Raw genomic sequence first — 24,982 nt, 5'->3', positions numbered from 1 at the left:
TGCCATTTATAGGATAATAAGCAATGGAAACATTGGGCCTTTATGTTGGTTTTATTTGCTTTGTCCAGTAACGAGATTGCAATACGTACGACAGTTAAGCTCATCCGAGTCGTCTGTGCAGTCATTAGTTCCATCACACCTCCAGGCTATGTTGATACACTGACCACTGGTGCACTGAAACTCATTATTACTACAGCTTCCTACAGAGAACACACAGAAACAGAAAGAAAGATTAGTTTTCATGTAATTTCTCTCTTTGGGCATAAACGCTGGATTTGCATAATTGGCACAAATAAAGTTGTTTAAAACAGTTTTCCATCTCAAATTAAGCTAACAAGACAAAATAATATATTTTGTTGGCAGTAGATGGCTTGAAAATTTCCAACTATTAGAACTGCAGGAGAGTTATTTAATTAATCGAGTTCCAATTACTTTGATAGGAAGTGAGAAAGTAAAATTATTCCCAAATTACAATATGTCTGGTAAATCAAAACAGTTATAAATAATACATCCTCTTCTTTTTTTAATTTGTAAAATCTCTGTATGGGACTGGCCAGTTTTGTGTATTTGTCATAATTTTTTGTAGGTATGTGTGAAGTTTCAGGGTCATGACAAGTTTAATATTGCAGAATCTGACCTGTGATGACTAAATTAAAGCCTTTTATTTAACATGGTGAATAGCACATAGTGACTTATAGAGTAATAACTTTCTCCAGTTGATTATTAAATTTAGATAGCATTTATCCATTATTACATATTACAAGTGTTTGTTTTATTCAATAGTTTAGATAAATAAACAATAAAGTCTGTGCTTATTTAAATAAAGTCTAAAAGAAGATATGTTAGTAAAGCAAATTAGCCTGAAAAGGATGTTAACCTCTCAAAAATCACCATTTTGGGAAAATATTTAAAAAAAAAAAACTTCACAATTTTGATGAGAAATGAATTTATGTGTTTACGACTTCAGCAGCTCATATTTTTTCCTTATGCAGCATCTGAACCTGAAAGCATGTGATCTGGCTTTTAAAAAGAAGTTAACCATGAATGTACCACCTCGTGGCCTTGGATGATGTTAAAGTGTCATTTCAGGTTGATTATTAATGTCAGAATTAGGAGAGGGATAACTTATTCTATGTCCTTAGCTTTTGTATATCTCGTGGATTCATTTGGATTTTTCTGTTCTCATGAGTGCGTTTTGTTCATATATATTTGTTGGATAAAAGCTATAAAGGCAAATGTAAAATTAGTTGGAGAGGTTAGGTATAGGTAAAAGAAATATATATAAATATATGCTGATGTGGATCAGTTTGATTAAAGTAACTAAACAGGAGATTAGTCTCGGTGGAGGATGTAACTGCCTGAAATACTAAAGACAATTTTACCCTTTTTATTGCAGTTTTCAACATTTTGCAGTGCTTTGTATATAGTCAGATTATTTTCACAGTATTTTACATGAATTTAAAAGATTTTTATAGCTTGAAAAATGTTAAAACAGTTTATAATGTCAAGTTATCTATTTGTAACACTTTGTTCAGCATAAAAGTTGATTTAAAAATATAGCATTTTTTTTGTACAACTCACAATTCAGGGAAATATCAAAACATCGAGCTAAATAAGTTTGCATGATTATCTTTTGGTGATAATGGCGGTGTACAAAAGTAAAAAAATAACTATATATTCTGCTTTTATTGATTACTATTACCCATTACTCATTCCTTCAATCTAACCTGTATTTGAGGTTTGAAAATGAAATAAAATAAGAGTGCATGCATACCTTGAACAAGCTGAATCCCTTGGGTTAGCAGCAGAAGAGACAGAAGATGAAGACCATTAAGGTCCATAATTTACCACACAGTTTTCCTCCTCAGTGCTCTTGTGTTTCACAGCTCAGGTGTAACAAAATATGTAGACTCATGCTCAGTCTGCACCCATGACTCTCTCAACCTAAATGGTCTCAAGGAAGATAATGACTTTAAAATTGAGATGTAAAACCCTGAGCAATGTGACATGGAGTTATAGAGCTTTTTTATGGCTTGCTTCTTTACATAAACTTCATCTAAGATTAACTTTTACCTGTTGTTATGTTGTCCACATCAGCAAGAAACGCTCATATTTCGGTAATAATATAAGTGTGACAGGTCCACCGCCAACATCTAAAGCCAAAGTCAATACAGACGTATCTGAAAAGTATTTCTTACATTCATTATGAGCATCAGTGCATTTGTCAGCACAGACATATTATTTAATTAAAAACATCCTTTTCAATGTCTGATTCAAATGTTTTTGTGGTTCATTGTTTGTCTGTTTGGTTCTCCGGGTTCGGTATGTGACTTACATTAATGGCCTTTTACTGTAACTGAATTAGCTGAATTATTAACCTGTTGTTATATGTTTATCTTCAGTCAGTGATTGGAAGCTCTCTGCATCACTGTGGCATTTAAACCTCCAATTTCTTTAAGAGAATTTTAACAGAGCTTCTTAAAGGAAATGAGAGTAAAGAGCCTGAACCCAAATGGAAAGATTCATGAGTCATATTTACCTTCTAGTTGAAGGACTTGGTGCATAATGACAAATTATTCAGGTTGGCCTGAACTGTACACCAACCTTGCATTTACACGGTCTTATTTGTGGACTGTGGAATCCAAACCTTCAAGGGTATTTTTTGTAAAAGGCTGTTATTAAATTTTTTTCACTATGATAAACATCCACAAATATTTATTGTGAAGCACTGGTAGACCCTGGTAGGCAACTAAACAAGCAACTCACAGCTGATTTTACACAATCACACATGCATGTGTATCAATATGTGTGCAATTAGTTCATGTAGAATTACATTATACACATCTTTCCTCTCTTTTCAGGGACAACCAAAAGTATCATTAACTTTATTATGCAGCATGCAGCATTTTTATATCAGGATATTTCAGCATTATTGGGACATTATCATATTTACAATCAAAGAAACTGATGACAGGCAGCTTCTGCTGAATCTTTATTGGATTTTATATTGTGCAACCTTTGCCACCTCATTTCTGCTCGATTGGTTTACAACGTTGTGGCAGAAAGAGGAAGCTCTTATTATCCTTTCAGCATTATTGAAACTGAAGCTTTATCAGTGTCAACAACTGATGGTAAAAACTATAAGCGTGAAAGGACTTTAGGCCGTTCTTGGCTATAAAACGATCCTGTTCAGTGGCACAATAGCAAATTCATGATATTGAGAGCAACAAAATTCATCATATCAGGTGTTCGCATGCCACTGTGTAGATGACTTGTTTACTAATTTCCACATGTGAAGATAAAAAATGATTATTGTTCTTCATTTTTCTGTTGTTGGATGTTATGTAAATGTTGTTTGCTTCTACTGATTAACAGACACTATTTTATTTAAATATACAGAATAATGACAGGATATAATAGGACAACAACCAGTAAAAAATATATTGTAGACTTTATGGTACCTTCTGTTATTTAATATAAATATCTAAATAATCAAAAATGTATTTGGGGAGTCATGTTGGCCTCCGTATTTCTCGATTATAGATTACCCATACAGCTAAGGGGCATGCTGAGGACCCTGACTCTTTGATGCCCTCTAGTGGTAGCAACAGTAGTTTGCACCGGCCACCTTACACATATCTAGACTTAGACTATTCATGATGCGTAAGTGTAGGGTCACATATTTAGACTTTACTAAAGAAGCTATAAAACAATAGATGCCAAAAAATAAATACTCATTGTTGCACGTAAGTGCATCATTAACATCGATGGATAATTACAGAATTTTGAATCTGACTTGATGGGTTTTCATAATCCCTGAAAAAATCTGAAGTGGAAAGTTCTTTTAAAATAGAGTTTAATGAATTTTAATCTTTATAATTTTAATTAAATATTATATTACAGGAGTGACAAAGGAAAGCTGACACAATACAAAAGTTGACAGCTTACAAAAATGACAGCTTCGAGTTAATCAGCCCTGAAAGTGGTTAACAATAAAATATACTCTCAGTCATACAAAATAGAACATACAATTCATACGATTCAGATGTCGTAAACATTTGACATAAATTACACTTAATGACAGGACAACTTAGCACTTTTGATTTGGAGGGAAAAAAATAAAGCTCATCTCATTTACAAAAAGTTGGGTACTAAACTAAAAATCAGCACAAACCTGAAACATTTAAGTAAAATAATAATGTGTAAATTCATGGATGAGCGAAACATTATCTAGGCAGGAGCTCCTAGACTCCCCATATCTAGGTTTTAGCTCAATTTGAGGGTCTGTGTTTTTTGTTAAATGAGGATAAACAATTCTTAGTTAACTAACATTTCAATCAACTAATGATGAGTCAGAGAAAATGTTGAAATTGCAAAAAAGACTTCATGAGATAGACAAAAACAGACAGGACAGCTTATAATTGGTCCTACTATGGTATAACAATACTTCTTATTGCACACTGCATATAGCACATCTGCAAATAGAAGCTACTATTGTTTTTATTCATGCATTTCTCTAATATCTGAGGAATAAGTCTAACAATTTTTTGATCTGGAGAAAAGTCATTGTAGGGTCAACATTTGTGATTCTGCATTAATTAAAACCGTTTTCCATCGTCGTGTGTGTAGTACGGGTTGGAGTGGCCTTGCCTCTCAGCATATGGGTTGACATGGGCTCTATTCTGGGAATAGGGGTTGCTCTGGGGTCGTGACTGAGCATAGGGGTTGCTCTGGGGTCGACTCTGTGAGTATGAGTACATGTCATCTGGCTCATCGTTTAACCGCTATAGTGGGGAGAAAAACAAATGTTTTGATGTAAGAAACAATTTCTATTTGTTCAGTTAGGTTTTAGACACACAGAGGCATACCCACCGTGTTCCTCCCAGGCGCCAGGTTTGAAGTCATCTCCATATTATTCCTGTTGTCCCAGTTGTTGTTGGGTGTGGCCCGTGGGATCCGAGGCGCCCCAATATTCCCTGCTGGACCATTGGCTTGCCCATTGACTGAGGCTGCAGGGCGACTGACGAAGCTGCTATTAACTAGTGGCGTTTTGGCAGGAGAATGACTGACGTAAGGTTTCCCAATGTCTTCATTCTTGCTCTTTTTGGAGCTTTTCTTTGGGGATCTAAAAACATTAAGTATGTATTCAGGTCATATTTAAAACTAGATTCATATTTCTTGAAAAAATGAACATGACTACAAAAATTTACTCGATTACAAAGAAGAAAACATCACAATAATGAAGCTTCCTAATTTATTACAGCTTATAACATTTAGGTTTGAGTGTAACGTGAGGAAAATCTAACATTACAAAGAAGAAGGAGCTAAAAGTGTGGAAACGGGTGAATGAGGGCGAGAAACTCACTTCAAAGCCACTACTGGCAGAACAATGAGGGTGATGAGCAACAGTCCTCCAAGCACAGAGCCAACTATAACCAGCACCAACTTCCAATCTAACATCACAATGAAGAGGTTGTTACCAACAAACAAAACAATTTTACCATTTTCCTAGCAGGGGACCATCTAGCAGCTTTAGGGGGAACCAGAGGATTTTACACATCTTAGAGATTAATTTAATCAGTCAAAAGCTTTTTAATTAATTAATCAATACAAAGATTTTTATAGTTGTTTTTCTCTTTAACATATTCCAAATTTTCATCTGTGCTTTAGGTCTTTTCCTAAGTGTGGATTTTGTTTCCTTTGTGTTTAAACAACTGCACTTAAACAGGACATATTGCACAACATGTTGATTATTATTATCATTATTATTATTATTATTAAGAACAAGAAATACTTTGATCAATGAAATTACATTTTTACTTAGACATTATTTACTTACACATTGACTAAACTTTGAAGTAGGAATATTTCAATTCATTTTCAATAATTTTGTGAGAACTGAACTTTCAGTTCAAAATATAATAAGACTGCTTGTTTGAGAGGCACAAATTAAAACAAAACCTTTATAGATAATAATTTATAATCATGTTGTTGCCATCAATTATACAGTATGTTATGTATACTCACTTTCCCCACAGTTAAAACCAGAATAGCCAAAAGGACAACTGAAAGACAAAAAGTGGGTTTATTATAAAATTAGATAGATAGATAGATAGATAGATAGATAGATAGATAGATAGATAGATAGATAGATAGATAGATAGATAGATAGATAGATAGATAGATAGATAGATAGATAGATAGATAGATAGATAGATAGATAGACAGACTTACTTGACACACTCAGATCCCTGGAATTTCATTCCACCTGGACAAGCTGTGAAAATATATTAAATACAAAAACATGAGTTTGCAGGGTAACACAATTACTGTTCATGCTGATTAAATCCTCTTACCTCGACAAATTCTGTCAGTGTAACCTGTTTTAATGTAGCCTTCATTACAGTTGCAGGTGAACGAACCGTCCTCTGATTTGCATATTGTACTGGCTTCATCACAAGCTTTGCTCTCACACAGGTCTGAGGCTTTAAATAAAGCAGGGAAAAGATGATCCGATCTGCAAACTTCACTTCATCCAGCTCAAAAACTTACATGATATGCACAAAACACTGTTGTAAGAAGTTTTGACTGAGTTTTAGAGTACACATTTTGTTTGCATTTGACAGAAGCCATCACACAAAGAAAGGAAAAATGGCAGAGTAGGCATTTGTCATGGAAGATATTATGACAGAGTAGTAAGATTATCAATAACTCACTTCTGTATCGCTGCCTTATGATTAGGTATGATCAGTCAGGGATTACAGGAATACTGGAGTAGATCAGAGTAATTGCTTCTAATATGGATAACATCCATGTTTTTTTTCATTAATACAATTAAAATCATGTATTGTTAAAAAATCTTAATGGATTCGAAATTTGCTGAAGTATTAATGAAATGTTTTTGTTTATATTTTAAATCTCAAAGCAAGAAACAATGCTCACTACTGAACATAGTAATACAACTAAACAGCAGAAAAGCATTGTGAAAAACATACAATTACATTCTATGTTAAAATAAATCACACATGTGTTCTTTGATTAAATTATAATAAATCATGGAAAAATAGTTTGTTTCAAAAGAGAAAATTATGATGTACAAGAAACAAGCTTTAAACTTACCAGTGAATGTTGACCCTTTCACAGTGTTTATTATTTCTTTCAGTTTATCTTGTGTGATATCGGAAGATGCCTGAAAGAAGATCTGTACTGATGCCTCAGCTTTAGTGTTTCGTGTTGACCTGCTCTGAGCTTCCCTATGTGGACAAAATTCACACTTAGCGAAGATAATATTCTGCAATGATTCAGTGCAATACAGTGTAAGTGAAAGATGAGAGGTTGCTTTGGGATAAATAGGAAGATGATGATGCTGCCACTCTAAAACTTACCGAAATTCCAACACTGTAGATCCAGTGTATGTTTCATCCTTCTTGAAACCAGTTTCTAACTGTGTATTGGAAATAGAATATTTTATTTAGGCATCAGGGTAGCACACATGAGCCTGTGTTGTTAAGCAAACTTCAGCTGAGATTCAAGCCCATTAATATAAATAAATGCTTATTTACTTAAATTAAGATATAGAAGAGATAACTGACTGCTTACCGCTGTAATGATTTTATCTGAAGCTACTTTAAATTCCTTTGATGTCTTGTCTTTCAGATCATCTGAATATAATACTTCAGACAATTGCAGTTGTCCAGGGAAAACTTTGGCTAAATGGAAAAATATCACCTTCAGAGAGCTGCACATCCACACACACACACACAAATAAAAGCACTACATTTCAATTTGGAAATTATTTGACTTCTTTGGGAGAAGCTCAGTCACATGTTCACAACAACTGTTAGCTCAGCATGAAGATTTACTCCAGAAAGCAAAACGTCATATCTTTAAAAATTTTCTTTTATTTTAATCATTCTGTACAAAATATGTGAACAGCTGTAGAAAAGTCTGAAATCTGTGTTCTGGTTTTGGCAGGCAGGTCTTGCTTAAAAGAATACCAAACAAGTCTATGAAAAAATTACTTTTACCTCTTATTTGAAGTACAAGCCTAAATATCAGTTGGCTGGTGAGTTTCTCAACTCAAATGATAGTTTCAAAGCTTTTTAAATATAGCATGATTCTCATCTCATAAATTACAATCCTATTTGGGGTGAAGTAGATTATAAAACAGTATGCTTTAGAGCATACTCTATCTTGCTTTGAGGCTGGGTTTTTTTCTGATTAACAAGCTGCTACCGGAAGGGTGTAGAGAGTTGACATTGTAGTAAATCCGTCACTATTTGTTAATAGCTCTAGTTTTAAAGGTGTGAGGTGGCCATGGTCAAAGGACAGTACTTGAAACTATATACCAGAGGCCACTGCCATGGTGGTATATAGACATTAATTTTTAAATAAAGTCTTCTGTTTGTACATTTAAAAAAAACTAAACATGAAATGTTTTTAGAGATTTTTTAGGATTTTTTTTCCTTTTTTCAAACAGTTTACCCTCTTATTTTGTATTTACGTTATAGTAGATAGATTATTAATGATGGACTTAATGCTCTGAGAAATTAAGCCAATGTAAAACTGCATCATATATGAATTTAATTCAATAATCAGAAGAGGTTGAGTGCTGCATTTAAAATTAAGTCGTCTGTAATACAACACAGCAAGATGTACTATACTTTTGCAGGTTTTTGCCTTATCGAGAGTAAAACAAAAGTGGGCAAAGGAAAATTATGCTTTAGACTGACATTTTAATTACCAAACCACTGCCCAGTGGACTTACTGTATGTATTGCCTAGACAAATCATCCACTCACTTATAATGTCTGATATCAAAGTTACAAGATGGCATTGGTTGAAATGCTGAACTTTGGGATTCAGTATGTCCCCAAACCAATCACCACATCCCCATGGCTGTAGACTAACCATCTCCTAGGTCTGCAGATGAGGAGAGCTGCATTAACCTTCTCATCTTACTGTTCTTAGGATGCTTTTAATGGTGATTGATCTGGAAGAACTAGATGACTGAATGAATTACAAACAAATAACTCAGTATTACTAATATTTACTACATCCCACAGATGCACATAACATAAGCACTTACCTTTGTTACATGTCTTGGCTGTGCTATCATAAGAATCACCAGGCAGACAGAGGCACACAAAGTCCTCATCAGCACGAGGCTCACAGGTGCTTCCACCGCCACATGGGTTTGGAATACAGGGATCTTTAAAGATAATGAACAAAAGGCAAAAACACACACAAAAAATGCTTTTAAAGGATGAACACTTGGATTCAAGAGAATTCCCTCTATTTGAACAATGGACAAATTAGCTGTACTTGGAGACTCTGTAGTTGGGGGAACTGGATCTTTTGTTGTAGCTTCTGGGTCTGATGAAGTATCTGGATCTTTTGTTGTAGCTCCTGTGTCTGATGAAGTATCTGGATCTTTTGTTGTAGCTTCTGGGTCTGATGAAGTATCTGGATCTTTTGTTGTAGCTGCTGGGCTTGATGGAGTTTCTGTAGCTGCTGTTGTAGTTGCTGGGCTTGATGGAGTTTCTGGAGCTGCTGTTGTTGTAGCTGCTGCTGGAGGTTCTGTTACTGATCCATCTCCACCACCGTCCGATCCATCTGATGTGGCTGATGGAGCTGAGATTGGTTCAGTGAGAGCAGCACAATGTAAACAGTTACTGATGACCTGTATTTGGTGTGTATTCACATTGAAATGTCAACAGGTTTACTAGAAAAACAATAAAATAAAAATCATATGAACACAATTTTTTTAAGTTAAAACCTTTTTCTTCTTTTTTTTTTACAGGTTACCACACATTTTAATTTATATCTAAATGGCCATGGAAGAAAACAGAAAAAGACTTTTCATGCTTAGACGATAAGCTAGACTGTCTAAACGTTTATGATACTGCATTATGACTTTGCCTGTCTTTTCTATTAACCTTTAGATTAAACAAAGAAAAAAAGGACTAACTGTAGCAACAAGATTTACAGCTTAACAGATGGGTGGGGAAGAGGACGGCTCTGATAAGCAGATATTCACAGTGTAAAAGGTAATTCATTGTTTTATAATGTTTAATTTTTGTGACGGCATAAATATGTTATTTAATAACACCAATGACTTTGGAACCAAATTATTGTCTTCAAAGTCATAATAGTTTTATTATCATTAGACTGGTGGCCATCGGTAGAATCTGATAAACTACACACAAATGAATGTTGAGGTTCAGATAAATTATTGAACTGATTTATTGTTTTGTCCAAATGCTTTTGTAGAATATTAAACCCAGGTGAACAAATTATAGATGACTAAACTTTGATTAAATTAGACATTCATCAGTAAATATAAAAACATCCACTCAAGTCAAACATAGACAAAAAAACAAGTTAAATAACATGTTTATTTTATTACTATTATTTAATGTAAAAGGGGTGAACAAAGAAAATAAGATCAAACTATGGCTAAAAACTTCACTCCTCTAATTTATAGTAATATATGTAAAGCATCAAGCAGGCCAGATGGGAATAAAGTGGGAATAAAGAGACTTCCAGATTTACTGTTTTTGTGCTGTTGGAATCAGCATAGATGTTTATTTATTTGCTTGTTTGTGAGCTAAACAAATTTAAATAAATAAAAAATGACTTTAAGGTAAAGCTTAAAGCAGTCATTAAACTATGTGTTAAAATTTCTGTAATTCTTTGATGTTAAAATCTTAAAATCAGAAGACAAAAATATTTATGTTTAGTAGAAACCCCCCCTTTTAAAATTCATATAAAATCAGACTACTTACCAACAAAGGCAGCAGCAATCCAAAGGACAACAAGTAGAGTTAATGTTTTGGCCATAGTGAAACAAAACGGGATAGAATTTCACCACAAGAAGAAAACAGTGCAGACTGTCTGTAGTTAAAGCTTTAATGCCTCAAAACCAGAATGGCAGTGAGGTCTTTCTGCACTGCCTGTTTTAAATATTAGCCACTCCTCCCAGGGCGGTACAGTGCGCTAAGATGTTTTTCCAGTCTAAAACTAGGGGAAACAGAGGAAGACATTTTCATGCTATTTATCATATGTTTATTTCTGTTTTTGGTAATTTACCAGAAGGTGCGTCAGGGGCCAAATTGACCAGGTCAAGACAAAGCCTGCTTCCAGCTCCAGCAACAGCTAACTTTGCCACAGTGTTAGGAATAAAAAAAAGAAAACATCTTAGAAATACACAGCAGCATTCCAGTTTAAACTGGGATGAAAAATTTCCATTCGTTTGATAGGAAGAACTTTCCTTTTAAGGACAAACTTCTCACACTTGATCATACAAGACCCCTCACATTGTTAACTTGCTGAAAAAGTGGTTCCCCTCAAAACACCATTAGAGTATTAACAATTATTTATTTTTCCACCTTACACCAATTTCCTCTTAACATAATACTTTATCACGCAATCATTTATTACCTCTGCCGAGGTCATGTTTTTGATGATGTACTTTTGTCCGCCTGTCTATCTGTTAGCAACATAATTTAAAAAGTGGATTTTCAGAAAGTCTTAGAAGTGGAATAAGGAGCAAGTGATTAGATTTTGGGGGTGATCTGTATTAATGCCTGGATTCAGGAATTTTTTAAAAGATTCTTCACTATAGGGAGATGGGGGTTAATATTGCCATCAGAGCTTCTAACTCAAACATAATGCCCATCATGGTGTTGCTTTTGGTTGTTAAGACAATGTTTGACTTGTCTCACACATATCTCAGTCTCAGACTTTATAGGTTACAGATTATATTCCTTCCCAGTCATTTTATGAGTTTATAGCAATTGCCTTGTCACCATTTAGCATTCGGGGAACTTTTCAAACAAGATTTCTGTTTCAAATAAAACCGTTTCCAGACATCTCCATTAAATATAATGTGATGATATGAATAAGTTTGGAAATGTCGCCTCTGAGAGTGATTCAATCCACTTTGTGCAGTGTTAGTGGAAACTTGATGGCCACTAAAAAAAAAAAAGAGTGGGATGACCTTTGATTTAAACACATCATGATTATAAAACAATCATTAACAGTTAAACAGCTAAAAAGAAAAAAGTTGGTAAGAACTCAACAAGAAAGTTGCACCACTGAAGAAATCTTTGCATTTAAAACACTTCGTCTAAAGGGAAGTTATAGAAATCTTTAGACATTTACTATAATTATAATGAAATCACAGCTTATGAAATTATATGTCCAGGTTAACCTTGATCCAGATTCCACATCTGAATTGGCACACACAATTACTTCAGCGTCATCTTGGGTGTCAATGGAAAAAGAAGAGGTTGTAAAACCAGAATCTTATCTTAAGTGTTGTAAGGAAGGAAGGAAGGAAGGAAGGAGGGAAAGAAAGAAAGAAAGAAAGAAAGAAAGAAAGAAAGAAAGAAAGAAAGAAAGAAAGAAAGAAAGAAAGAAAGAAAGAGGAGCATTTGTTTCCCGTGACTACTGTTTATTTGGTTGTCAGCCACATGAAAACTGTCCCTGCTGTCCTACATGCCGCCTGTAATTGATCTGAAACTAATTAGTTGTGCTGCGGTGGATGTCAGTCAGTGAAGCCCTGTATTTTTCATTATTTTTTTTTATTCTTTAGGGACCACAGGAAGGTTGAAAAGAGCTGTGACAGAGGTTAATGAGGGTCTGAATAAGATGATCGGTCAGTGTTTAAATTGAGCCACCCGGGGCTGAACTGTCTTTTTTTTTTAGCTTAAACTTTAACTGAAACTTTAACTGATCTAAATAACAGAGAGCATTATATACAAATAAATCGGGTGAAATCAAGAGTAAAATTTGAAGTTCTGCAAGGCTCAGTTTTGGGGCCAATATTATTTCTTTTGTATATATTTGTGGAGTTTTCAGTTTCTTTCATTATTTTAGTCATGAAAGGGTTTTTGTTGGAAATCATGAAGGTAATTTAAAACAATACACAATTATTAAGAAACAAGTTTGTTATGCAGATTATCCTTTTACAAATGATAATCTTTCCTTCTCCACCTGGTCTGTGAAGACTCTCCGCCCCTATGCTGTCCCACTGTACCCTTCTATTTTCCCTCCGTTGTCCTCTTTTTATCACCTGCTCAGGGTTAATCTCTCTCTCTTGTCACTGCTTTTCTACTATTGACCTCAGCCACCAGGTCCCACCGTAGTGTGGTTATTAGCACCTTCACTTGATAACAAGAGGGTTCCTGGTTCTAACAACAGCTGAGGCCTTTCCGCGTGGAGCTTGTATGTTCTTGTGCATGAGTGGGTTATCTCCAGGTACTCTGGTTTCCTCCAACAGTCCATAAATATCCATGTTAGATTAACTGACTCCTCTAAATTAACCCAAGGACTGAATGTGCATGGTTGTTTTAATTGTCCCATGGCCACCATTTTGGTAAAAACAGTCTGTCTTAGCAATTCAGGCTAATCGTCAGCTAAAACATTCATAGGGTTCTAATATGGCAGCGAATCATTAAGTGAGCTTAACTTACTACTGTCCTTTTAAATCAATGTGAAAAACACTGTAGAAAATCTGTAGTAACATCAGCACATTATGAAGCATGACAATACATGATGCAAAAACAGTAAAATAAAAATAACCAGTGTTAAATTTTATTTTTTAAATTTCAATCTGGGATTCAGCTCATCTTCTCAACTATTCCAAAGCTATTCAAAAGTTACTGTAAAACCAGACTCTTTCAAATATGGGTCTCCCAACAGGTTTTATGAACATGTTTTTATGAGGAGTGTCAACAAAGCTGCAATCAGAGCAATAACTGCCTCTCTTGACAACTATAAGTCCGAAGTCACGTCCAGTTGCCCATTTTTAACCCCACCCAGCTAGATGTTCCCGGCAGTGAGGCAGATTCGTGACGACTGAACAGAGTAAGAACATGTTTATGAGAAGAGGGAGGGAGACTGATAAGAGCTGAGGTAAAGCTCATAGAGCTGGTCTTTCTCCTGAAAACCTTTGACCCTGAGCTCAGAGCATCCTTAAAGACAGAATACACACAGCTGGCAGGACAAGGGGTGGAGTCAACAGTTCATGGCACTGAAGGTTTAGGTGAAGGGACTCCAGAAAGTTGCAGATTAATAGGACATATTTTGATTTCCTGAAAAGATAAACACCTTATTTTTTCTGTATAAACATGTTCTCACATTTTATGATTTAATGATTGCAGTAAAGAGCTCTTCAACGTATTTCTCAAACACGTCTTGTGATTTGGTTGGGGTGTATTATCAGTCATGTTCACACTCACATCAGAAGAAAAGTTAATGTTAAGACAGGGAGTCACCTGTTTTTAGAAATCATAATGAATGAATCAGTTTGGGAAATGTGGTGTTAAGCAACCAACTCTGATGCCGCATTACAAAAACAGCATTGGAATATTTTGCAGAAATAAAAAAATCTGTCAATCTGCATGCATGAACACAAAGTGGCAAAAGCAAAATTCTTATCAAGGCTTATTTGAGGCCAAGAAACAAAATATTTCCTTCTTCTACTACAGCAGCACTGCTTGCTAGTGAAAGGACAAAACCTGAAGTCAGTGTAAGTGAAGACAATAGAGTCTTACTGACATCACATTCCACACTGACAGCTGAACAGCTGTTATGAAGGCTGCTTTTGTGGTAAAGTATTGTGTAGGTGCTGGTAATCCAATGTACAATATTAGCCAAGATAGCCTGGATTACTGGGTGGAAAACAACTCCATCTCCTGGTAGCAAAACATCAAGCATCAACACTAACAAACACTAACAGATGTTTAAAAGTGGCAGAACTGCCAACAGTAATCTCTGTGAGCAGAATAGCATAGTCAAAAGTTGAATAAAATCTGTCTTTATAGGAAAAAAAAGAAATACACACAGAAAGACAACATGCAATATGTCACCATTTAAAACCCTTGGTAGATGGTAATCTAGTTTTGTCTGCTTGTATGTGCAGCAGAATAAAAGCAGATTTTGGATTTAGTTGCAGTATACATACATCAGATATTGTGCTGGTACCCAAATCAAAAGTTTTCAATTCTATTTGCTTCAACATTGTAGTCAACTGTTAAGTTTTAGGTGACCACTTTCATCATGTGGGTGCACAGGAAATAAGAGTATTCTTTATTTTAATGCCATCTAAAATGACTTGCGATGATATTACTGTTCAAGTTTGCAAATCCAAGTTCTTTTCATACTTTTTCCAAGTTTAAACTCTGCCTTTAATGTTGAACTTGCATCTTCAGCTGTTGTCCTGGACAAGACTGCATGCTCAGTCCCTTTCCTATTCCCTATTCTGAAGGACTAACATAGCAACTATGCAAATTAGCTAAATATCAGCATCCAAACTTACAACAAAAAGGTAAGAGAAATGAATGCTTTTTAGGTTAAAAAAGAAAAAGACAACATGCACACTTTTGTAACAAAAAGTTTTATTGGCTTCTCTAATCCGTTCATCATCTCAATAACAGGTACAGCCTGGGAAATTATATCACGGGGGTCTAGAACGAATAAGACAAAGGAATGGGGAGGCTTCTGCTACAAAATTTGGTATTGAGTTGACAGAAAAAAAAAGCCGTACAAAATGTTTTCATGCATACTGGAGAAGAAAAAAAAAACAAAAACAAAAATAAACAAAAAACAGATTTTTAGTGTTTTTGTACATTTTTTGTAAACAATATCCTTCTAGAGATCATATCAAAACACATTATGGCAAGTAACAAAAATAAGGGATATAACATGAGAAGAATGAATGTTCTATGAGGCATCTATAATGCAACACTGCTTGGCGTGGATGTTTTTACAGAAAAAAAAAAATACATTTGCATTTTGATGAGTCATTTGCTCTATAATTGTAAACACGGGCAGTGTTAAATGATTATACAATATGTTGAACCTATTCTACAAATATGTCCACTACATACATGAAACGCGTGTCCCTGCTTTCTTACGCTTTAATGATATGAGGTATATTTAGGTCAATCGTTTTGTCTTTTTTCCCCCGCCATTTATCCCACTATTTTTTTTTCTCTCTTCTAAAAGCATAGTGTGTTTGGAGTGAAGTGGCTGGTCAGTCAGTCTTTGTTCAATGTGATCTGAGCAGCTTCAAAGTCTCTTGGCTGTGGAGCTCACAGACATGGGAAAAGGAAGAGGGAGGGTGGGGAGGGGACAGCTCACAGGAAATCAACTAAATTAAATATCAACCCTGGCTGCCGGGACAGAATGGCTTTAGCCACGGAAGACAAAGAAGGCCATTGTTTATTCTTGTGAGTGCAGGGCTGCATTTTGGGGAAGGGGAGGTGGCTATAACAACATTTTTGAACTGTTACTGAAGCTGTTTCTTGCAATTACTAAAACTGGGGTTAAAGAAAAAAAAATGAAGAAAAAAACAAACTGAAGAAAATATGGAGGGACTGGGTGTAGGTCTGCAATTATTTGCCTAAAAATATCTTCTACTGAGGCCTGGTGAGGGTATTGGAAAATAAATAAAAGGGTTGGGGGTATGCATCCAACACACCCAAATAAGGGTTCCAGCATGTCAGCCCATCTCTCAAAACACATAAATACAACGAGGTACTCTTAAAATATTGTATAACAAAATTATGGCAAATCATTTTACAACATCACCCGAAAAACCGTAAGGAAGAGAGAAAAAAATCCCACCCAACCCATCCCATTTTCTACCCTTAAGAAAAAGCAAGAAACCCTTAAATGCCCATCTTCACGCCTAGTCGGCTCCTATCAAAGCCCACCAAATAACCCAGCCCACCCACCCACCCAACCTCCCTCCCTCCCTCCCGACTCCCATTCACAGTTTTCTCCTCTTAAAAATAATAATTAGCATAATAATCACGTATCACATATGCAAATTGAATGGGTTATTGTTGTTTCCAATGATTTGTTTAAAAAAGTGCTTGTTTGATTCCATTGACAAAAAAAGGAACAGCAAGGAGTGGAGTAGAAAAGTGGTGACTCGTTTGAAAAAACAACTAAAATTACTTCAGCAACAGCATGACGAAAAGATCACCGAATGGTGGAGTTCATTGCATTCTGAGACATAATGGTGATAAACAGATACTCTTTAGTTGCTTGTATCCTGCTGCCACAGACGCCGTACGGTTTTACAAGTTCCGCCAACTGACAACTACAACGGTCAGTTACGTTAAAACACGTCCACTTCAGAGCATGGCGTGTGAGCTCAACGGGTTAAACGCTACTACAGTTCATGCAATGTCATGTAGACTTGCAGACTCGCAGAAAAAAAAAAAAAAAAAAAAAAACTGTGGATGTCTTCACATTGAGACAACAGTACCATTATCTCGACAAAGCTATGCGCAGTAGAAACCAAACATCATGTATTGCGAATTTGTTGTTAACAAATTACAAAAAAGTACACACAAAAAAAAGAAAAAAAAAAATCAAAGCTTTGTAGTCTTGAAGTACACCTGTAAAAACTGTGCTAATTGCATCTCATAATACAAAGTCTTATTACACAATTTCGCCTATTTTCCTGAGTTAATACGTTTCTTGTAACAGACAATATATACTTTTTTTGCCATTTGAATTCTGGGCCTTTCCCTGCCACAATGTTATCATTACTGAAATCATCAACATTATTCATTATTACTTTACAATGGTATGATGATTGATAAAACACAAGGGTACAGAAAAAGAAGGAAAAAACAAGCAAGTTCATAGCTACCCTCTAAATGTTTTAAATTACATTAAATCTACGGTATGTTCATATCAAAATCACTACTCTTAAAACATAGGCGACTACATAATAAAAACAAGAATATTTTTTAAAAAAATTGCATTTGAGGCCATAGAAGACCCTCCCTGGTCATTTTTGTATTAACATTTAATGGCAGTGTTCATAAAACAAAATTTTGCTACAGGAACAAAATTAGAGCAGGTGCAGGGACTGTGTGGACAGTAACAACAGCCCCCTACTGGCTTCACCTCGCCTGACCCTTATCTGAAACTTTGGCTTGTCGGGGTTTTTGATCCTGTACTCACTGGCTCACTTACGTCAGCTAACAAACTAGTATACCCTGAGAATTCTGACACTGGAGTCCGTATTCTGTGGTCGACCTCTGACCCAGGATCGCTACCATAGCTCAGAGGGGTCCGCCGTCCAGACTTGAACTGGGAGCCGAAGGCTTGGGCAAAGTTCTCGATCTGGTAGGTGGGTTCTTTTTGGGGGTTCAGTGGGGACAGGTCTGGGTAGGTGGAACCATTGGTGGGTGCAGTGCTCCCTCCAGCTTTAGGTTGCTGTCCCTTGGAGCCCTCTGCTGTGGCAGTTAGCTCCTGGGGGGGTAAGTTGAAGGTGCCAGGGGAGTGCTGTTTCTCCAACTGTTCCGTCAGCTCCTGAGATGGAGTTAGCTGCTGGTGACTAGTAGATTCCAAGCTGAGGTGGTAGCTTGTCTGGGAGGGGGATCCGACAAGCATGCCATAGTGGGACTTGGAGGAAGATGAAGAGGAGTTTGATGAAGGGGCAACTATGGGCAGTGGGGAGGACACAGCAGGTGGAAAGCCACAATCCAGTGGAGATGTGGTATACACGTGTTTGTCAGAGAACAAGGGCCCCGTGGGACTGGAGCTGCTGGACAGGAGTGGGAAAGGTCCCGTTGGACCAAGGCTGGGGAAGGGTCCACTGTGGCTGGTGCGCTCTAGAGCCTGCAGGAGGAACTTGGAGTATTCGCTCATCACAGCTGTTTTGTCACCACCGTTGGGAGAGTCGTCCTCCAGTTCTGGGGTAACAGGTGCTGCTGGCTGGAGGTCTACATGGTGCGGGTGGTCTGACAAGTCGAAAGTCACGTCATGGTGGTGTGTTCCCTCTGGCTTATGGCTATAATGATCAAGCAGGCTTTGCAGCACCTCATCTGGAATCCCTGACTTGTCAGGCTTGAGTTCCAGCGGCGAGGAGTCCAGCATGGCCAGTGTGGGTTCTGGTCCAAGAGAACCCTGGATTACACCGCTGCCCTGGGACGCCATGTGAAGTGAGCCAGCTCCATAGTCATTGTTAACTGCATGGAGGTAGCGCCGCTTTTTGACAAACTGCATTGCATCATCATAGTTGCTGCTGGTAGTGGGACCAGGCTTATTGCCCACAGGTCCCTGGAGTAGACCCATGTTATCAAGGCCAGAACCCTCCACATGATCCATGGAGCTGGGCTTCTGACCTAACAGTTTTGTTCCATCAGAACTGTCCTCAAGAGAAAGAAGGCCCTTATCAAGCCCTTTGCGACCTGTTTTCTTAAAGACCAATTTTGGAGCACGTCCCTGCATGGCGGGGTCAGAGCCAGAGGGGTTTTCCATGTTGAAGTCCTGCAGGCCCAGGTCACGGGCCATACCGCCAGAAGATGAGGCTGATGCTGCTGAGGCATTCTTCTTCCTCTTGCGCTCGCTACCTTCACTGTTTTTGGACTTTGCCCTCTTGCGTCCAGAGGTGGTAGAGTTTCCCTGAGTGAGTGAATAGCTGCCCTGGCCTAGCTCTGCTTCACTAAGCTCCAGCATGTTTGGGTCTAAACCCTTCTTTATGGCTTCTCCACACGTCCGTTTGTGCTTCAGTAACCGGTCTGTTCTTGAGAAAAACTTAGGAGAGGAAAAAAAAACAAAAAAAAAACAAAAAAAAACACACACACACAGAAACAGAGTTAGACTTGCTGGATTAAAAAAAAGGATAAAGGATATTGTTACACAAAATATTCAATTAATGATTTCAGATATATTGTGGTTATTTAAAATATATGTAAATGCAAAAAGAAAAAAAAAAAACAAAAGAAAAAAAACAAAACAAAAATATAAAGAAAGCTATTAAGAAAAGGTCATACTTGTTGGCATGTATCGCAGCGGTAAGGCTTCTCGCCACTGTGTGTCCTTTTGTGCCGCTCCATGTGGTATTTCTGAATAAAGCGCATGTTACATTGGTCACAGCTGAAAGGTTTTTCCCCTGCAAACAACAGTAACAGAGTCAGAGTCAGTGTCACTCCAACAGAGATGAAAGAATGAAGTGATACTTTAGACAAGGCACTATCTTCAAGTTTACTACACATCCAACAGATCAAACTTACCGCTGTGGATCTTCTCATGCCGCTGGAGCAGGTATTTCTGGATGAAGCTCATGTTACACTGACTGCAACGGAAAGGTCTCTCACCTGTACAATCAGGAGTATAACCAACCGCACACCACATTAATTAAAGCCTAGCGGCATTTTGTCTGGTGGATGAATAAGCATCTAAAAATGTCATGATTAAACAGCTGAAGTGTTTAAAAACAATCTTGCATATAGTGGGTGACCTCTCTTCATCTTACAACTCTTAAAGACTCAATTTAAATAATACATGTTCTATAAATACAATCACAATAAAAAGACCAGACATATGGTCTTTTCCCCACTTGTGTATAAAAGGACAAAAAAATTTTATCTTATGAAAAAGAAGAGTTCACATTTGAATGACTTCAAAGAACAAAGCAATGCATTTCCAGCAAAGAAATGACTAAGATTCCCAGAAATACATGAGTAATTACTGAGTCATCTCTGGCAACAGTGATTGTCTGGTTTTAAATAAGGTGTTCATAATTATTCTCATTTGTTTCACTCCTCATTTAAAACGTGCCATCTGTGTCTCAGATGGCTTCTTTTTCAAGCATAAAAGCCTTGATGAACAAAATGAGAATTACACTTCTGTTGGACATACTTTAAATAGGTTCATTCAAGGAAAATGCTGTCCAAGAAATAACAACACTGAATGTCTCTCACCTGTGTGTATGAGCACATGTCTGCGCAAGTGATAGGAGCTGCGAAAGGCAGCGTTACAGTGCTCACAGATATGTGGTTTTGAGTTAGGGGACAGGCAGGCTCCATCTGCATCCAACATCATGGCCTACAAGCAAAAGCCAAAGAATAGAATTAATATTTTGTTTTTAATTGAGAGTAAATAAAATGTATTTTCATACTAAACATAATTCCTTAATGTAATGAAGGAAACAAGGGAAAAAACAAGTCATTAACCTTGGCAGCATCGTTGCGTTTTCTTCGAGCTTTGCCTCCTTGGCCATCCCCATTGCTCCTCCGTCCTCTTCTACCCGAGGACTCTTTTGGCTCTTTACCTGGTCTTCCAGGCATCTATGGAGAAATACATGTAAGAATATCACATTTAAGATAGAGGAACATTAACCTGGACTAAACATTTACCACCATGCCCTCCACTCACCGGTTCTCCCAAGGAACGAACATTGCTGAGGCTGAGGTCATGCAGAAGCATATTCTGGTGATTTTGGTGGTGGTTGCCAAAAGACATATCTGGCATGTCAGTACCACTCTTCCCTGCGACGCCTCCAACACAGTTCACCCCTACTCCTCCACCCCCACTGTAGAGGGGCATTCGGTAATCCACCTCACTTAGTCTCTCCTGTTTAATGCCCATGCTGTGTAGGAAGCCCACCGTGTTTGCAGCAGTGGTACCCTGGTGATCTGGGGGTGAGTCGCGCTCTTTTTTAAGGATCATTTCCTGGGGAAGCTCACCCATAACTGACTGGGAGGCCAGCCGTGTAAAGCTGGTGACTGGTGGCAAGTGGCTGAACATGAGCATACCTGGTGCAAAATTGGGGTCCATGCCACCATTGCGCAAAAACTCATTACCTAACTTGTCTTGGATAATACTCATGGTGGTGGTTTGTCTCTGTGCAGGGGAGAAGGAGGGTAATTAATCTAATGAGGAATGCAGGAGGAGACTATCCTGAAAGAAAGAAAAAAAATAAATAAGCACGTTATGTCATGATTTCAGATGTAAACATATACAGCTCTAAACTAAATAGCCATCTTTTTGTTAAGTATCTCTTTTAACATCTAATCCATTATCAATGTTTCCACGTTAGAATATTCTCTACCAATTACATAGCCAAGCTGCAATTGAGTTTTCTTCTTTTTTTTTTTTTTTTTTAAATCAAATGGACTCTTGATAATTTAATAGTTTACTTGGTCAGAAATGTGCCAGAAGCCAATTGTACAATGTCTTAGAGTCCAGTGTGCTGTCTTATATGCAAAATGTCTTAATTTAAAACAAAAATCTAAAATTGTGAATTAAACCATCACAGAAGAGAGACAAAAAAAAAGAATAGTAACAGACTTGCACCAAATGAAACAACACGTGAGCTTTCAGTACATCCTGTGTGCTAAAAATATCTCTGAATTTTTCCAAGCTCTTTATTACTCAGTCAACTGACTTAGCCTTAATCAAAACAAATATATTATGCAAATAACACAATTGAGTTACATAAAAAAAAAAAAAAAAAAAAAAAAACTAATGGAAAACTCCAAATTAAAAACACACATTTTGAAATGTGAAAAATGACACGAGATGATGACTTGAACTTGCTTATAGATTGGAGATGGTAGCTTTCGCTATATATATATATATATATATATATATATATATATATATATATATAGATAGGATAAATTTACTGACAAAATCAGGTTTATTTGTTTTAGTTTACCACCAGTTTTCAAGGCGACAGTTGGAATCAGTCATTTCATCACTACATGGAAAAAGCAACAGTGTAAAATGATTTGTGCACTACAAGTACACCGATTAAACTTATAACATTGATGATGAATAAATACATTTAACAGAAGATATAAATGTTGATGCTGCCAAGTGAATTTGGCTACAGAAAGTGCATATTAACAATGACATGTAAAAAGATTTAGAGCTGAAGACTCCCTTTAAAATGATTAATTTTAGGAGCATAAAACAAATATATTAAAAAAAAAAAAAAAAAAAAAAATGCTAATAGCATCTGAAATCTTTAATCACACTCAAGCATTGTTCCATATTTAGAATCACGTGTGACTGGGACTGTTGCCAGAATAAATTCGGTGTAGTGGCTTTACAGCTTTATGACAATAACCTCTATTATTCTTATTTTGATGCATGCTGGTCCACATCGCTTGCCAATTTTGACTAATAGTGCTGTACCAATGCAAAAGCTAACTACAGTGGCTAGCACACTGACAAATTAGTCGGTTCAGCGCCCTTTCTTTAAAACAAACGATATTTAGGTCAGTTCTTCTGAGTCATTTCTGCGTTTTTAGGCAAGCGCAGTGAGGGACTAGGTGGGACGTGTAACTAAACACGCAGGAAGAACGAACGAAGTGAGAATTTATTGTTTGGTCTAGACCAGCTGACCATTTGGCGACGCGACACAGCATTTAACAGAAAGCGGATGAGCTTTTGTGATGCATAATAGTTAGCCAGCTAGTTAGCATAGTTAGCTAGCCACAATGAGACACAATCAAAGCATCTTTGCGTCCTCAATCAAAACAATTGGTTAAGACGCCCTAAAAACCAACCTTGTCCCTAAAATAAAGCCACACCAATACTTAAAGTTATGAGGTCCGAAACATCTACAAATATACTTTACGATTTTTGATTTAATTCGTTATTACCAATTTAACATTTTAGCATGTTACCTGGAGTTGCTATGAAGCTAGCTAACGCTTAAATAGGACCTGTGATTGAATACTTTTTTTTCTTTTTATCCTATAAAGGCGTCAATAATGTTAGAAATCTAAAGTAAAAATATATACACATATAAAAAAAATTAGGTATGATATTATTATATTTTTTCGTCTAAATAAGATTTGATAGCACATTTGCTTTGAAGTCATGTCAGCAGCACGTATTGCTCATTCTCCAATTCCCCAGCTTTGATGACGCCCGTGAAATCAAATCTGTCTGGCTGCGAACAGCGCTGGCGCTCTATTTATTGATAGCTAACTTTAGCTATAATTACCACTGGTTAAGGCTTACCATAACGTTTTGATAGCAAAATATCACTAAGCATTTGAGTCCCATGTAGACTTGAAATCTACCGACCGAAGGAACGAAAAAGATAAAACTACACGCTTTGAGGCAGCTGTGTTTATAACAATCAAGCTGCCACGAGCTAGCTTGTTAGCTGCTAGCTGCCCCGTCTGAAAACCCGCATTACGGCCCATGCAACAGAAACAATGATGCTGGGTCTCCGTGCATCTCCCGTTTGCGTCGAGCCAGACAGTCTTTTGTATAAATTTCGACATAGGCCGAACCCTCAACAAGAATAAAATGCTGTTTAGTTTCCCACTCACCTACGCATGACCGCAGTTGGTTTCAAACGTGCCTGTATCCTTTCTGTATTCGCCGCTTCGGGGGTTTATTGCCAAAACATTGTTCTCCTGCGGTCGCTGCTTTCTTCCATCTTGTCCTCGCGCGGGGAATTGTGGGTGTAGCGGACGGATCGTGAGAGGAGACAGGCGAAGACTGCAGAGGTGGAGAGGTCCTCAATGGACTGGGGATTAATAAAGGAAATAGGTGCGTTAACATGCAATTTGCATAACACCGTGCAAGAGAAGACAAAAATAATAATAAAAAAGTTTTTATTTCTTTTTCTCTCTTCTGAGCTATTTTAGAATGTATCAAAGTTGTATGGAGGACATCCCACTGTTTACTATGCTAGATTTCACTGGACATCTGACTGTGTGACCAAATACGTATGAATTAGGCTTGTTTCACATGCAGGATAAAGGAGTGACTCAATTACAATTTTATAGACAATTTTAGTAAAGAACAATGTCCACAACAAAATGTACACAAAACAGTCAACAGCATAGTCGTTGAGGGATAGGGAGGGAGATTTCTCATAAAACAAAGAAACAAACAAACAAAAAACTACTTACCTGAAGATACAAAAAAGGTTTTAAAAGGTTTCTTAATACTTTAAATAAAACATATTGTAATGCACTCTGTTTTGTTTTTAAATGCAACAAATATTGATTTGTAATATTTTGGCTCTCTGGATAAAATACTTTACTAAAATAATCTGATTTATTAGGCACAAGTCTATATGTTTTCCAACAAAATGAAATATCAAAGTGTTATCAATAATACATACTGAGATAAGTGTTTTCATAATTCACTAGAGCTGTGGCGTTACCAGAACAAGACCACTACTGTTTCTGGAT

The 24,982-nt window shown here is 36.8% G+C and overlaps 3 protein-coding genes across 3 annotated transcripts in view; all 3 read right to left on the bottom strand.

Annotated features, from left to right (window-relative positions):
* The window catches only part of lrp2b (low density lipoprotein receptor-related protein 2b), a 34,616-nt gene extending 32,256 nt beyond the window's left edge, over positions 1 to 2,360 (bottom strand). Inside the window, 2 exon segments of the mRNA XM_041972990.1 lie at positions 90 to 200; positions 1,775 to 2,360. Of these exon segments, the coding sequence (XP_041828924.1) occupies positions 90 to 200; positions 1,775 to 1,841 (178 nt within the window). The 5' untranslated portion in view covers positions 1,842 to 2,360.
* A 1,580-nt stretch (positions 2,361 to 3,940) lies between these two features.
* On the bottom strand, positions 3,941 to 10,917 carry muc13b (mucin 13b, cell surface associated). Its single transcript, XM_041974337.1, has 12 exons — positions 10,787 to 10,917; positions 9,324 to 9,632; positions 9,088 to 9,210; positions 7,600 to 7,709; positions 7,386 to 7,444; positions 7,120 to 7,253; positions 6,357 to 6,485; positions 6,235 to 6,277; positions 6,028 to 6,065; positions 5,366 to 5,453; positions 4,873 to 5,125; positions 3,941 to 4,784 (listed from the first exon to the last, which is right to left on the bottom strand). Exons 1-12 carry the CDS (start codon positions 10,839 to 10,841, stop codon positions 4,599 to 4,601), a joined length of 1,527 nt encoding a protein of 508 aa, XP_041830271.1. The 5' UTR covers positions 10,842 to 10,917; the 3' UTR covers positions 3,941 to 4,598.
* A 5,856-nt stretch (positions 10,918 to 16,773) lies between these two features.
* Positions 16,774 to 24,307, bottom strand: znf281b (zinc finger protein 281b). The gene is made up of 7 exons (XM_041974754.1): positions 24,110 to 24,307; positions 21,192 to 21,716; positions 20,990 to 21,103; positions 20,738 to 20,861; positions 20,048 to 20,131; positions 19,808 to 19,926; positions 16,774 to 19,568 (listed from the first exon to the last, which is right to left on the bottom strand). The coding sequence occupies exons 2-7, from the start codon at positions 21,642 to 21,644 to the stop codon at positions 17,946 to 17,948; spliced, it is 2,517 nt and encodes an 838-aa protein (XP_041830688.1). The 5' UTR covers positions 21,645 to 21,716; positions 24,110 to 24,307; the 3' UTR covers positions 16,774 to 17,945.
* Positions 24,308 to 24,982: the final 675 nt, after the last annotated feature.

Source organism: Melanotaenia boesemani, chromosome 21 (genome assembly GCF_017639745.1).
Source record: "Melanotaenia boesemani isolate fMelBoe1 chromosome 21, fMelBoe1.pri, whole genome shotgun sequence".
NCBI lineage: Eukaryota > Metazoa > Chordata > Actinopteri > Atheriniformes > Melanotaeniidae > Melanotaenia > Melanotaenia boesemani.
The sequence above is the reverse complement of the archived record's forward strand: the minus strand, read 5'-3'. Positions and strand labels throughout refer to the sequence as shown.